General features: G+C 40.2%; 3 protein-coding genes across 10 annotated transcripts in view; 1 reads left to right on the forward strand and 2 right to left on the reverse strand.

Annotated features, from left to right (window-relative positions):
• The window catches only part of LOC116395877 (LIM domain only protein 7), a 47672-nt gene extending 45796 nt beyond the window's left edge, over positions 1-1876 (reverse strand). For 6 of the 8 annotated variants that reach the window (XM_031870072.1, XM_031870075.1, XM_031870074.1 and 3 more), the window contains exon 1: positions 1352-1875. In XM_031870072.1, the coding sequence (XP_031725932.1) occupies positions 1352-1420 (69 nt within the window). In that variant the 5' untranslated portion in view covers positions 1421-1875. Of the gene's footprint in view, positions 1-1351 lie in introns of all 8 variants that reach the window. The other 2 variants (XM_031870079.1, XM_031870078.1) reach the window with 1 other exon arrangement.
• A 1721-nt stretch (positions 1877-3597) lies between these two features.
• uchl3 (ubiquitin carboxyl-terminal esterase L3 (ubiquitin thiolesterase)) lies at positions 3598-8087 on the reverse strand. Its single transcript, XM_031870139.1, has 9 exons — positions 7959-8087; positions 7765-7776; positions 6723-6851; positions 6391-6547; positions 5131-5216; positions 4821-4868; positions 4625-4700; positions 4462-4520; positions 3598-4370 (listed from the first exon to the last, which is right to left on the reverse strand). The coding sequence occupies exons 1-9, from the start codon at positions 7998-8000 to the stop codon at positions 4287-4289; spliced, it is 693 nt and encodes a 230-aa protein (XP_031725999.1). The 5' UTR covers positions 8001-8087; the 3' UTR covers positions 3598-4286.
• A 2429-nt stretch (positions 8088-10516) lies between these two features.
• Positions 10517-15387, forward strand: commd6 (COMM domain containing 6). The gene is made up of 7 exons (XM_031870131.1): positions 10517-10750; positions 12256-12314; positions 12756-12821; positions 12932-13008; positions 13305-13473; positions 13565-13717; positions 13813-15387. The coding sequence occupies exons 1-7, from the start codon at positions 10726-10728 to the stop codon at positions 13861-13863; spliced, it is 600 nt and encodes a 199-aa protein (XP_031725991.1). The 5' UTR covers positions 10517-10725; the 3' UTR covers positions 13864-15387.

Raw genomic sequence — 15387 nt, forward strand, 5'->3', positions numbered from 1 at the left:
GATCATGCCCCCACCATGGTGCACGAGGTAACCCGCGACAATGGGCCAGTGTGTAAGCGCGAGAGACACTGATGTCACATCAGAAGAATTCAGATTCACCCCCCTCGTGAAATTAGAACAATATTTGTTTAGTTGCAGCCCCTCCAGCAGCTCCTCGCCACCCTGCTGGGAAGAGAATTTGCGAGAAACATAATTCCACACGCTTGTAAAAAAAAAAAAAAAAAAAAAAAAATTTAAGAAAGAATGAGAGTCTGGCTGGCGGTTGAGTGGAAACTTTAAATGATTTGACATTTTGGGAATAAAATGGGACTTGTTTTTAAAGGGCTGGTGGGTAGTTTTTTACCTTTTTTAGTTTTTTTTTAGTTGGTAGCTGTTTTACAATTTGAAAAGAGGAAACTTTATGATTATTAAAGTTTTTTTTGATAGAACAGTAATCACTTGTTGAAACCTCTACTCTAAATGCATGGCGTGTTTTACAGAAATGGTCATAAATAGCACACGAGCCATAAAGTGTGACTGCTTTTTTTCATTTCTGATTCATTACTGACACATGGAGTAACAATTTAAGTGTTCTGTATATGGCAGAGAGCATTCCTTATTATAGCCAGTGTCATAAACAAAGTGGGAACCCTAAACCCAGTCGGTTCATGACTCCTTCCAGGTTGATCTGTTCTTACAGTAGGCGTATGGTAAAATAGCTATGATTCATAGATCACTCATAGAAGTTTTTTCACAATTGCTCTGCTGAATTCCTCACGACGTCATTGAAACTGTAGCCTCAAAGAGAAACCCTGGGATGAACATTAGAGAAACTGATGAGCAGGTTCTCGTCAAGATCTGACAAAAAGTAAGCAGTGTGAAAACAATGATCATGATGAATGGGGTCAAATCCACCTGTACTCTGAGAACAGGTGAGATAGAGGACGTGGCTAAGGCTTGGAGTGGTTTAAAGCCACACGGTTTCAAGTGGCTGAAATAATACACTTCCACTCTATTATACCTGAGAGGAGAGGTCAAAGGTGACACATGCCTCCATGAATCTGTTGTTCCAGGTTACTATTATCTGGGAACTTTTGTGGTTCAGCAGCTGAGCTATATAAACCCCAAGCGGGCTTTAAATCAGGGACGTTTAGGAAAGTAAACCTCAGCTTTAAATCTCACAGCAGCCACAACTTCTTTCAAACTTCTTTAAACAGAAAACAAATCCACACAAAAACACCCGTTTTCCTGAATTGCCGTGGCGATCACAAGCACTTTGCCTATTCGATTACACCTCTGATTTCCAAAGCTGTCAGTATCTGTGAAGAAAAGTGTTTCGATAGTTTAAATAAAAGAAAACGTTTTTACTCACCTCAATCCATCTCTGCGCCTCCACGTAGGCTTCGTCGCAGCTGACCGCGGACTGCTCGCGCCACTCCATCACAGCGACCTATTGTGTGCACCGGCGGGGCCGAATGGGTTCCTACAGTTCCCCGCATACAAAGTCCGGTGACATGAAATGTGGGCCAGTCCAAACAAGCAGACACAACGCACGCACTTAACAAACAACAAAAACTCGTTAAGCAATCTAGAGCTTCACCGGTAAAACGTGTAATCACACTACTCATTCAAGAAAAATGTGTCCTATTGTTCGTTTCCACCCAGCCAGTCGCTGTGCCTGAATGCAAGGTGGAACAGCGACGCGGAGCTCCCTTTGCATCACCTCAGGCGTACCTGTCCTTTCATCCGGCACGCCTGTGGCGCGTTTCTCTTCTGGGTATAGTTTCGACACACCGCTCTCGGTTCACAGCGATCAAACGAGATCTCCACAGTCCGACTGCGGGCTCACTTCGTCCCTGACAGGAGAGAGATTCACTTCTGGTTTAAGTTTAAGCATGCATGAGGCCGTGGCGGAGGGGGGGGGGTGTCCAAAGTGGGGTCCGAGGACCACCCACGGGTCCTTTTGAGCGGCTTCCAGGTGAACGCACGCTTGAGTTGGCCCGATATTTTCCCTGTCTGAGAGATTATTTTGATCCCAGTTTTTTCGTTGTTTCCCCCCCGCTGACCGTACAGTCTGCTGCACAGCGATGTGACTCATAACCAGCAAACAGTCTCACATTACAGTTCCTCGGGTCAACATCGTATCAGTTTGACGTCTGTGAGTATAAAACGTTTCATCAAATGTTAAAAAAGTTGAGTCCTTGGGTAAACTACTTGGAGAAGTTCGGCTCGCTCTCCTGCAGCGCCACTCAGCGGCGGCTCGGGTGCACTGCAAGGCCTAAAAACAGAACTGACTTGCTGCAAGATTAAACTCCATGGATTGGTAATATAATGTAATAAAGTACCCTACTTGTTCTTCACTGAACTGAATATTTATACTCCACTACATTTCAGAAGAAATTAATGTTACCCTGCTACATTTATTCAACAATTATTACTTTGCAGATTCAAATTATACATACAAAAGCATCGATTACGTGACAAAATATAATGCATTGTATAGATTAAAATACCCATAAGTAAACAGAGTGGTTTAAATTAGCTCCACATTGACCAGCAATGTTAAATTATGGTTCCACATCAACCCATTGATGTAATATAACAAATATTCCATCAAATTAGGATGAATTTACAACTTTTAGAGCAGGTGGTTGCATTACAATCAATCAAGGGTGAGGCCTGTTTCACACCTCTCATTCTTTTTTTAATAGTATTTCATTTTGCCATTTCAGTGATTTAGTGACCACAGAACAAACAGAAGTCATGCCAGTGATATAAATAGCATAGCTACAGCTCAAGATGTCCCTGTCTTTACTCAATGGTTCCAGTGGTCTCGGGCCTTAATTGCAAACAATTGTCCCATTTCTCAATAAATTCAAATTGTTGAATCCTCAATACACATCGGAGTCTTTCAATTTAAAATATCTCAACAGTATCCAGCCAGTGACTCAGAGTAAGAGGGTCCTCTTTGCACTATTGCCTTCTTGGTCGCCACTAACAGAACTTTAACCATCGGTCATCTCACTGAACGCTTTCCCTCGAAAGATTGCCGAGATAGAACACCATAAAATGTCCTTTGTAATTCATGACCAAATATCGCTTTCATTATCATTTTCATACAGTCTCAGAAAACACAGGTGTGATCTGCATTTTTCTCTCCACTCAGTCTCCAGCACGACTGTTATGCAGATGAAATGTACTTTAAGTCTTTAGGAGTAATGAGGAATCTGACTACATTTTTCCAACAAAAATGCCTGTCCACATCAGCTGGTGGTTGATTGCTGTATTTTAGAGATGTTGCACCAGTCTTCTTTGCTTTACTGTATTTAGCTTTATTTTTCACCATTTCTCTCCAACAGACTGTGGAGAATTCTCAGCTCATCACTCTTCCACTTTACCTGTATTATTTTTGTATGCATTACAGTGTCACGGTCACACAGCTGGGTTCGTGAGAGAAATCTGGACAAAAATATATTTATTTTTAATTCTCTTCAGCAGGCCTGATCAAGCGGTAGACATCTGGCAACAAACCCATCAAAGGTCAATGTATATAAAAGGTTAACAGATGGATAAATAACTACGATGTTTGGGTTACAGAGAAGATCAACAAAAGAGAGGTTTAATAAATTTGCCTTTTATTTGACAGAATTTGTAATTCTTATTAGGAAAATGTAGGCACCTTCCACATGGATGTACAGTTTGCATTTTTTTTTTTTTTAAATCAGCTTTTCATAACAATATTACTGCATACAACAGAGTTAGGCTTCTCTGTTTCTTCAAAGGTATGACTTATTAATGAAAGCCTTGCCAAACTTCTTTCTTCAGCTGGTTTTGAACATGTGGTTGGACACATGATCAAAAACAAATCCATACATGCAGCATGTGTCATTGAACACGGAGCACATAAAAAAAAAGAAGAAGTTGAGCTGAAGAATCTTTTTTCCCTTTCCTTCTTCATTGAAAGCCAAACATGCCATGTAAACAAACTTAAGTGCAGTGTCAAGATAGTACAGCTGATATCTGTTTTACAGTTAGAGAGGCTTCAGCAGTGAAGAAACGGAAGATTGTGATCTTAACAGGAAATACTTTTAGCAGCACTCTGACTCCCTTAGAATTTCAAGTGATTTATATCCAAACAATTTAACATTACTACAGAATGATACCCCGGATATTTTAGAATTTCCACCATAAGGATTTTTTTTTGGGGTGGGGGGGGGTGGGGGATTCCAATGAAGTCAGCACTTGAGAATGTTTGGCAGTAATGTTTTTCTTTGTTTTCTGGGGGTCACACGGGAGCTTCCTCGGTATTAATCTTTGGAGAGGGCGATGATGGTGAAACGCAGCTCCTGAGGGTCACGAGCCATGAAGACCTTACAAACCTCTGCAGCGTCCTGCGGGGAAATCAAACACATGAGGACTTGCAACTCAACCAGAGACAAAATATTTATGACAATTTGCCCGTTGTATTATGTGCAGTCTTACCTCCATGAAACGATCTTCTGAGGTTTTTCCGTGGACAATAGGGAAAGGCTTCCGGCCATCTAGATTTATAATAATAAAAAAAGAAAGTGGACGTAAGTAATTATCATCAACAATGAGACAAATGCAGCTCAATATATTTGTGGTGGAACAGTGGTTAACTCACCCAGTTCATATAACTGTCCTCCAACATTCACAAAAGCTATAAAATGCAGGTTCACTTTCTCATCTAAACTTGGGGCCTAAAACAGACAAGAAATGAACACAAAGGGATTTTGAGTTAAACACATTCCTAATAAACAAAAACCAGAGGTGTTCTCGCTGTCTCAAGCGTGCTCCTTTTACTAAAACTCAAAACAAACCTCAGTCTGCCCCTCCTGTGCACTGGATTCATGTGTAACGCGTATACTCTGAAACAGAAAGTAGGGAAAAGAGCCAATGAGGGTACGCAGTGGTTCCTGGTAGCTTTTCTTTGGTATTGTGCTTAAAAGGTAATTTTACCAATCTCCTACAAAAGTACATAACACAAGGCCAGTATTATCATTAACTGACAAATGACAGAGCTGTTACACAAAATTGTAAATGCTAAAAAGTTACCTGGACATAGGCGATTTAGTGACCACTTCATCACCACATCCTTGAGCAAAGATGTTATTTGCAGAGTTTCCTTACCTCGTCTTTTTCCAGGAAGGCGGCTCTTTCCTCTGAGGTCATTTTAGACGTTTGTTCGATAAACTTCTTCAGTGGAGAATCAGACTCTGAGGGCAAAGGACAACATGCAGTAAAATCTATGGAGTCAGAGCTGGGGGGGTGGACAGTGAACTAATGTGTTAGGATTCTGATGGTATTGGGCTCTTAGGTTTATTTTCTGTGTCTTCATTTCAGATGTGAGAGGGTACATTTGTTCAAAGGAGATGTGCTTTGCCTCGTAGTGTCGCTTCATTTACCACTTTTATCAATAGTTACGGTTTATGAACATATGGGACATGCTGGTTCTAACTTCCTGTGGGAAGAATTAACATAGAAGAGTCTGTTCATTCATGCTTATAAATTCTATTCTCTCTGAACACGTTTCTCTTTTTGGAGAACGTCACGGTGTGTATACATCTCATCTCACTCGATTCAGGAAACTTGTCAGAATACTCATATTTGATTGGCTGAGCTGCATCACGTGATGTGATTTACAACGCATTGGTCGGCGTGTTTCCTGCACCGCTGAACAAGTGCCGTAACGGCTGAATAAGTTGCGCCGGTTAAAGTATAAACTGGCTATGTAATATTTAGATTTCAAAATTATCTGTTTGAGATCCTGGGTCCGGATGCAATTGCGTCTGGACCGCCAGTTGGGGACCCCTGACGTAGACGCTCAATCAAATATCAATCGACATCAATATTATAACTGAATAAGTGTTATAAGGAAAACAAACAGCAGATTTCCATGCCGCAGCGCATCTTATGGTTTTTGCTTAATTATACAATGACAGTTTGTCAAAATGGACTTAAATGAAATGTTCAATTTGATTCTTTGGAGGAAAATGAATTGTTTATTAAGCGATGCATCTGTAAATGGTGGATCGATGAATCAATCGTTAGTACTGCTCAGTACTATCGTTTAAAATCCACTATCAGTCGACCTATATATTATAGATATTGTAATCAGAGGTTATGTATTGTAGGCTAGATAAATAAAATCAGTTTCTTGTCCTAAAACTAAGCGATACAGAACTGTTCTAGGCTGAGAGAAAACAAAACAGTGCCTTTAATTGTTTTGCTGCTAGTTTTGTTCTAAAAATGTATTCAAATCCAAATTGAATGGATATCGTGTTATATTGTCCTCTCACAGTCATTTTAACCCACACACACGACACAATCAACTCTGCAGTCATACGACTCTCTTCCAGTGAATGTGACATGAACAGCATAAATACTCACCGAATTCCAGGTGAGCCTGGTTGTTCGCCACTGCGTGAATTAATCCTATTGTTCCACAGGCGTTTCCAATAGTTTGCTTGATGAAGTAGACGTCCGGAGACACCTCCTGTCGCTGACCCTTGAGTTTCTCTTCTTCTTCTTGCTTGAAAGCCTCATACTGGACAGAAGGAGGAGAGAAGAGAAATCTCTGTTGAACATTGTTTCTTAGCGCATAGACATGATCCTGTACAGCAATTGTTGAGTCACAACATGCATCCATGTGGAGACCTGCACTATGGCCTATATCCACATGCAGTGAATACATTTCACACCAAAGATGCAAAAAAACATACCTTATCTGTCATTGGGAAGAGAAGCAGCACTGCACACACTGGTCTTGGTACCATGCCGAGAAGCTCTGGATCCAATCCGTAGACATCTCCAAATTGCCAGGTTGGTCTCATTCCCAAGCAGTTGACGAACTACACAAAAGGTGAGAGTTCATTTGTACGCATACTAAGACGTAAAGCTAACCTAACGACATCTCAGCAAGGTAGAAAAGTTGACCTCAAAGTTAAGTTGTACGTCACAGCTGGCTCCGGATAGAACTTAGTCCTGTCCTGTCCGTAACATAATACAATAAAATATATATATATTTTTAAAACAAGTCAATGTCATTACACTCAAAGGAATATTCACTGCATAGCAACATATTACATTTCTGTTAGAAAATCTTACAGGGAGTTTCCTGTAAATATTGAATTTTGGTACCAGGTAAAAGGAAATTAGGAATTTCCAAGAAAGACAAGTTTTTATCAAAACCCAAGCAAGTATTAATTAATTACCGACCTTTTATTGGAAACTTAATTGTCATATGTACAATTGAAACTGTGGCTAAATATCCAATTGTTCATGTACTGCTGACCTGCTGCGTGTTGACTGGTTACACTTGCAATGAATTTAAATGAATAGAAATAGGAATAGAGTAGGAAATGTACCAATTTCAAACTGTCTCCGTTCCCCCGCATCATCATCAGTGGCAAACTGTTAACCTCACTTTACCAAGTGATCCTGATGAACTGGCACAGACTGAGACGTCCCACCTCTTCCCATTGTTAAATGTGGACAGCACTGTGTATGATTAATCCGGGGTTACATTGATCACTTTGCTCAGAGGCTTTGGCTACTTCAAAAAGGAAATCTCTACTGCAGGACAGAGGCTACATTTTTTGTTAGATGTTATTGAAAATCCCATGGACAGACGTTACTCTTTAATGATAGCGTTACATTGGAGGTAGCATATTTGCTGGGTAGGCCTTGTCCCTCTGCAAGTCTCTTTGTCACTGTTTATTAAGACCCATCTGGTGTTAAATTAAATCAGAAGAAAATTCTCACCTTGGTCATGACCTGAAATGAAAGCACACAAATAGAAGTATTAGTCAAATTGCTTTTGGATTTGGCAAAGCAGCCACACCGGTATTCAGCTTTTGTTCTAACTGCTAGCTCAAAGTTAGCTAGCCCTCACATGCTTGTTAATGAATGGCTTCGATAAAAACGATAAAGTTTGAAGAAGTATCAACAATACATACTTCTGGATTTGACTCCAGGGGCAACCAGCGTGGACTATCCATTCTGAAGTAACGTCAACAGTTACTTTCCTGTCTACCGAGAGCTAAAACGCTGAAACTGATTCACCAAAATCAGTTTGACAGCTCAAATTCGCTTCCGCGTCAGGAGAGTGCACCCTGACATTTAAATAATATGCAGGGGTACTTGCCTCTTCATAAACCATAAATACACCACACCCAATACTTTACACCATACAAATACAAGTTACATACATTATAATCATAGTTATGTTATTTTATTCTATCGTAGATAATTGTGTCATGGTTCTTTGTCTGTAATAAAAAGCAGTTTTGAATGTGCTTCCCACACCGCCCAACAGTGGATCATTCCAGAGTCGCAGGCGTGTTTTGGACTTCAGAAAGACTTCTCAGTGGTTGCCCAGTCCCGTTCTGTTCTACACAGTGCGACATTTCGTCCGCTTTATTTTTTATTAATGGCCGTGTTCCTAATCGTCTTCACTGATAATTTTGCTATATTTTTTTTTTTATCTCGCAAATTAGCGAACTGGTTCGATTCATGAGAGACAGCGAGTGTGATTATTGACAGTAGCAATCGTGTGGCACCGTAGTGACAAGTCTGAGTTGAGTCACTAGAGCCACTTGTTCTCTGTATACATCCTTAAAAGAGTAACCATGTTGTACTTTTTGTTTCTCTTTCAGTATTCGCTGGTTTTCAAACAAAAAGGAACAAAGCACATTCTTTCCAAATAATTACTTGTATAGTAATTTACAACAATCGGGCAAAATAATGAAAATAATCTGTTTTAGTATAATTTAAAAGTATGTATAATTAAAAACATTTTAAAATTAAAATCTGTAAAAGTACTATTAAAGTAGGCTTAATAATTAGTGAAAACTATTTTGGTTCATTTTTGTTTCAAAACGTCATAACGTTGTTATCGGAAGTATTTCAACAAAGTAAATTTCAAAATAAAGTTGAACCTGGTTGCTCAACACATACAGCTTTAAGCCAGCTCCATGGATTGACTTATTCGGACCGTTGCTGAGTTACATTTCCCATCCAATTTCAATGGGTCCTGTTAATATTCAAAGTTTTTTCTCCAGTTGATTAGAATCTAGATAGTTGTGCGGTTATAATTGCTGTTACACTCAAAAGAGGTGTGCGTATTCAGGTTTACCTGGTGGAAAAATGATACCAGTGTTGTGCTTAGACTAACAGTCTCCTAGAAGTAAAGTAGCATAGTGGTGGTATAACGTTTTAAAATAAAAAAATTTACTAAATTAAATTAAAAAGGTTGGCACATTATAAATATTATGGTATATAAGTGTTATATATTATGAAGTGAAATGTAGTAGTAGCAAAACAATATTCAGTATAGTACAGTAGTATTGCATATTGTAATTATTAAGTCTACAAATAGGCCTACGTCTGTCTGTCTGTCTGTACACTTAGGTATTGACAAAAGAAAAAAAACGCAGCTACTCTGTGACTCAACTAAAATCCATACTATGATCATAAAACTGACATGTCGTAACAACAATGGATGTTCTCAGGCCGCTCAGCTCGGCAGCTTTTTGACAGGTGGCGAACAAGTACCGCTCGCTCGCCGCTGTCCTGACACCTGACTGACGCTTGCCACAGACTTGCCACTGTGGTGCCAGTGCCACAAGGAGGATCTCGGCCTTGCTGTCTGAATCTGTTGTCTTTCGCTGCCAAAGCCAAATGTGACACTAGATGGCAGAAACTCCATTCTCCATTTACAGTCCAGTAGACACTAACAATAGCACAGTAACAGCTGTTTAGATTGGCGATCTACAGTCAAGTGCTTGTGTTACAAGCAAAAAACAATTCACATATGTATTTCATCAAGTTTCTTTTCTTTGTCTTTGCTTCCTTGTCTTGTCTTTCTGAACACTTTAACTACACTAATAACTTTAAAGCAGATCCTGTACTCTGTCCTGGGCTAAAATAAAGGCTGGTTCTACTGTCATTTGAAGAATGTATGAAATACTCTATTTTATCGATCAAACACCTGTCATAATACTGTAACAGATATATGTGCAATGCATCTTTAATTTAGCATCATTTCATGTTTGACTGAATAAATAAGTCAAGGCTCCAGTATTCAACAGTGATGTTGTAGTATAGTCTGTGCCTTAATATAGTGTGATGTCATAGTACAGTGTGATGGCATGACATATTGTGATGTATCATAATAACGTGTGAACAAAGTGTGATATCATAATATAGTGTGATTTGGCATAACATAGTGTAAGATATTATAGTAGTGTGATTCATTTTGAAATTGATGAAAGTTTAAATTGCCAGTCACCTAAGCTTTTTACAGCAGGAAATACTGTACATCCAGAAAGTAACTTCTATACCTCAAAAACTTTTATTTATTTTTTTTTAATTCGGCCAAGGTGAAATGAGCCTGCTCCTTTTTCACAAACAGAAAAACAAAGCTGCTGTAAGCGTAAAAACCAAAACCTTAAAGCAGCCGATCACACTCCAATACAGTAGGTGGCGGTAAAAACCCTTTACGATAGTTGGGAAACGCCGAGAAAGAAAAAGAAGAGGAGTATTACCGATTCTCTTGAATGAGAGGACTTTTCTCTGCACAGAAAGTAGCTCAAGTGGTTTAAATGATAATAATCCCTTCTCCTTCTTTTTAGATAATTCGCTAAAGGGGTCTTTAAAGGCCAAGCAAGAAAGTCGCTAAGTTGGTAACACTGCACGGCGGTCAAACGTGAAGCTTGTCAGAAGATGCCAGCAGCAGAGGAATCGTATGGTGAGTTTCCACTTCCATCATGTTGCTTAACCGTACAGTGTTTTCAGCAGATTGCAGTTTGACTCGAGAGACGAAGAGGCTTCTCCCAGCCATTGATTTAGTAGCGTTAGCTTAACACGGTCGCTAGTTTCTGTTTCCCCTCGCTACCTGTAACATTAGCGTTAGCTGAACCAAACTATATCCCTAAACCAAACCAGTCGTCTTCTGCGACGCTTAACCCTACCCCAACTTTACCCTAATCGGTGTAACGTTACCAGTGCCACGCATAACCATGCCACTCACCGCTTGTCTCACTATATTGAAGCCCTCACAGACACTACATCATGTGAGCTGTGCTATGTAAAAAAAAAAAGGTTTTAACTCGTTTCCCAAGTTGCGGCTCAATTGCGCATCCAGGTATTCGGCTGGCGGCCATCTTTGTTTTTATTTGGAACTAGAGGCACAGCTTGGCAAACAGGTCAACATCTTTTTGTTCTGTCAGCGGACGCAATATTTTTTGTTTTAATGCAGATGGTTAGTTAGAAGACTATGTGGTGATTCTGGAGATACTTTCAGAAAAACGGATGCTGTCTGGTGATCAGGGTACTCTCCAGCAGACCCGCTATAGGGCAGACGGATTCTGCACATCACAGGAGATTTCTACTGAGCAATAACAGAAGCATCCGAACATTACTTCAGGGTGTTGTCTATATTTTAAATGGAGAACCTTACTGCAATACCTTGAATTTGTTTAACAACCTTCGCTGGGGAAATACCTGGACCTGACCCCATGCATATATTACAACTGATAAAGTTGAAGGCATCTCCTTCAAGCTTTTACATAAATGTCAAACCACTAACCTTTATTTAAAGAGATTTAATAGTGACATGAATGCGTTTCCGTTTATTTTAGAACTGTGTATTTTTGGTCTGATATTAGTGCTCTCATTCATGATCATGTCCTTCCTGAATTTGTTTTGTGTTTAGAACATGTGCTTTTATAATTTCATATCTATGAGATCATTTTGCCCAAACACTGCTATATTATCAACTTTATTATTGTTTTGGCTAAATTCCGTTTTCATAGGAGCAAAATGACTAAAGTTAAACCCTGTTTACTTTTCTTTTTTTTATGAAAGTCCACAATACATGCAAATAATTATTTCATGTGACAACTTTCTTGAAATTGGATTAATTATTTTATTTCTGATTTATAAACTATTTGTCCTAATTATTATTTTAAATGTTGTCTTGCCTTATGCGTTGGCCCTCCTTGTCCCTTGGCGTCTCTTCTTCTTTCCTGTCCTGAATATGGTTTCTATTTGTCTGTTTACTGAATAAAGTCCTGAGTAAGAAAAGGTAACGTCACACTGACATATTTGCAATAGTTTTATCATAGATGAATAATTGGCAAGATTCCTTCGCAGTCTAATTTGCTTGCGTGCCCTTTTAAAAAGGACGCAGATGGACCATGATTAACATAGATGGACTCTGACACCGTCACTCACTTCACTTCTGTACTCTAGGTGTCAACAAAGTTGTGGACAACATCTGTCAGCTTTCTCCAGATCTGTTGACTGAAGCAGTGAGTATATTTGATCTCTCTTTGTACATGTTCCCATGCAGGAAACAGGTTAATGAAAAAGCAAATACTAAGAACGAGGCATACAGCATAGTCCTTGAGTAACATCGAAGTGAGTGATGTAGACGTGCTGAGAAGAGGAACACCGTGCTGAGAAGAGGAACACCGCACAGGTCACGCATCGTGCCACAGAATAAATATCTTAATTGACAAAATTGTAAAGCAGCGTCTCTCTTAACACTTCATGTCATAATGTTTGCCACTGCATGAAATCGCAGTAGAGCAAACCTCTCAGTGGGATTAACAATGGATGTTAAATACAGTATGTTGGTGTTCATTGTCGGGCTATTAGCAGCTGCACTCCGCACAAGTCGCACAGGATGTGGCGTCGTCGCCATAGAGGTTGTGCTGCAGTTCCGATAACTAATCTTCTAATCTCCACAGTGTCGGCACATTCTGACTTTTCTTCAAGGGCAAACCAGAGGAGTAAATTCAGCCGAAATTTCTGACGTGAGTCAATATTTCCCCAGAATATTTTTTTAACTTCTAGTAACCCAGCTTCCCAAGTTCCTCTTTCATTACTTGTTTTCTTCTTCTTTTTTTTTTTTTTGTCTGGACAGAGATTTCAGAGAGCTGGAGTCAGACTTGACCATGAAGCTCTGCAGAACATGATCAGATTTCTCATGTTATCATTCAGGTATCTATTTTTCTCTTCTTTTTTTTGCCTATGAACGTGGTGTGTTAGAATGTGTCAGCCCACGTTTATTCCTTATGGTATTGATCGAGGCCCAACATGTTATGTTTGATGCATTTGCATGTTTGTTTGTTTTTGCATGTCCAACTCCCCTTCATTAGAACATGCCTGTAGCGTGGGTGCCAATTGTGTAACGGAGCTTTAACAGCCTTTATCCGGGGCTATGCACCTGGTAAAATGCTAAATCTTTACACAAAGATGCACTTCATTGCAGTGTCAGGTGACATTTGTATCATCAGGTCCGCCGGGAAGAGCGGCCTCTCTGGGGATGACCTCGTGTCGAGGCTGGAAGAAGGCAGCAACAAGTGGCCGAAGGCTTCCCTTCAGGTGTTGCACAGGCTGTGGAGTGAACATGGTGCATCGGTCCATGCTCAGCAGGAGGTCCAGGCCATGCTCAGCATCGGCCAGGTATGCCCAAATGTCATTTTTAAATATTTCTTGATGAGTTTGTCTCTATTCGAGGCTGATGAGACTTTGTTTGTTTGCTGCATCTTGCTAGTTGGTGGACCTGCAGTGGAAGCTCGGCATGGCGGTGAGCTCCGACACCTGCCGATCGCTCAACTCCCCATATGTGTCTCTGCTGCTGAAGATCGTCGAGCCCTCTGGACAGATTTATCACAGGTCTTTTGAAATGACCATTCCACAGTTCCAGGTGTGTGTTTGTTGATGTGAATGTAATGTTCTTTGGTGCAATTTATCACGATTTTTTTATGATTTTTGTGATTTCTTTTTGTTTGTCCCTGGCAGAACTTTCACAAGCAGTTCAAGGAGATGGCAGCTGTTATGGAGACTGTGTGATTGCCGAAGTGCTTGTGGAAATTCCACCCCAGTTTACATGTAACCAACACAAGAGCAGCATGACACACGTGTGTGTGTGTGTGTGGGCCTTCTGGGTGTCTCACAATGTGAAAACAAATGACTTTTCAATTGTCTGCTTTACACTTTCATTGTTCCACAGATTGCGTCAGCGTCGAAATTATTTACTTTTTAGGACAAACAGCTGTTCCAATAGTTTAAAAACCTCATCTTCACTCTGAATGCCAGGATTAAGTGTACTTCTTCCCATTAACTTATCGAGGTAGCATGATAACTAATGCAGTCTAATAAATAATAAATCCCACTTTAAAGTTACTACAAGGAACTTTCATTTTGTGTTGAATTTGGCGGCCCCTGTGGACAAAAGTGGTAGTGTTCCAGAGATGCCCTTTATGCCCTGGCATTTTACTTCATTGGGGTCTGGCAGTCTGCTACGTGCAGTCGTGATGCGTTAGTGAGAACAGAAAGCAGAGTCGGAGAAACAAAATGTTATTTTCTGAGTGTTTCACAGCCTTTACGTTCTAAAGCACAAATAAAACACTTCCACACCTCAAACACAAACTTGCGGGAAAGTGCTGATTTGGCAACGAATGCAGCCAAGGGGCAGGTGTGGACTTGGGAACACAGACACTCAGTCACACAGCCGAGGAGAGAGGGAGACACACGGGGGGGAAACAGCCACGTAACAACCCGTTCTCATCCCAATACGAGAACAACGGCCGCTTTGTTATTCGACAGAGCTAGAGGGGGACTTGTGCCTCGGTAGCAGATAGCGAGCGGCGGTATTGGACAACCTGAACTTGCTGCACACCCTGCATGCTGTTATTAGCCACGTGAGGCCCCCGAACACGGCAAAATAATTAGGAAAGAGAAAATCTAGGCAGTAGGTCATAAGTGATGGAGAGGAATTATTTTTGTCTTGTTTTGTTTAAGGACATTTTTGCATATTTTTAACAAAAATAGTCTAGACAGACTAAATAGACATTTAGTTGAGTCAACACCTCTCTAAAACAGTTTAAACTGAACTTTTTATAAACTTCATGAAGGACTGTTTTATCAGACTGCATTAGTTTTGTCTAACAATGTTATGGTTCAGGTCCTATATTGCACTAAACTTCAGGCCCCCTCTGGTGTGGTACTTTTAGAGTGTACACAATCAGAATACGTCGCCACAGTGAACACTGCAGTTGTATTATTTTTTTATCTTGGGTTATGGATTGTGATTAGCCCTCTTTACAGCATCCTTTATACGACATGGTGTCATTCAGTGGCTAAGATTTCATAGACGCGGTGCAGTGAGATGGTCCATGGGTACTTAAGGCAGTTTTTTGTTAATGTCAAATTGATGAAAACTTTCTTTTACTCTTTGTGTTTTTTCCCCTTGCTATGCTGAAATGGCCACCGTGTGGTTCTGAGGAGGCCTAGCGTCGCACTTTTTTCCACTTTGCTCCGTCCTCACTTTGATGCCACACAACAATGATGCAATAAAATATGATTAAATGTAAA

Source organism: Anarrhichthys ocellatus, unplaced genomic scaffold, assembly GCF_004355925.1.
Source record: "Anarrhichthys ocellatus isolate YVR2014 unplaced genomic scaffold, GSC_Weel_1.0 scaffold51, whole genome shotgun sequence".
In the NCBI taxonomy this organism is placed as follows: domain Eukaryota; kingdom Metazoa; phylum Chordata; class Actinopteri; order Perciformes; family Anarhichadidae; genus Anarrhichthys; species Anarrhichthys ocellatus.

Coding starts and splice junctions, on each gene's coding strand:
- commd6 (XM_031870131.1), top strand. CDS start 10,726: ATGCCAGCAGCAGAGGAATCGTATG. Junction 12,822..12,931: donor ATTCAGCCGAAATTTCTGAC/GTGAGTCAATAT, acceptor TTGTCTGGACAG/AGATTTCAGAGAGCTGGAGT. Junction 13,474..13,564: donor CCATGCTCAGCATCGGCCAG/GTATGCCCAAAT, acceptor GCATCTTGCTAG/TTGGTGGACCTGCAGTGGAA.
- uchl3 (XM_031870139.1), bottom strand. CDS start 8,000: ATGGATAGTCCACGCTGGTTGCCCCTGGAGTCAAATCCAGAA. Junction 4,869..5,130: donor CCTTCCTGGAAAAAGACGAG/GTAAGGAAACTC, acceptor TTTCTGTTTCAG/AGTATACGCGTTACACATGA. Junction 4,521..4,624: donor AGGACAGTTATATGAACTGG/GTGAGTTAACCA, acceptor TTATAAATCTAG/ATGGCCGGAAGCCTTTCCCT.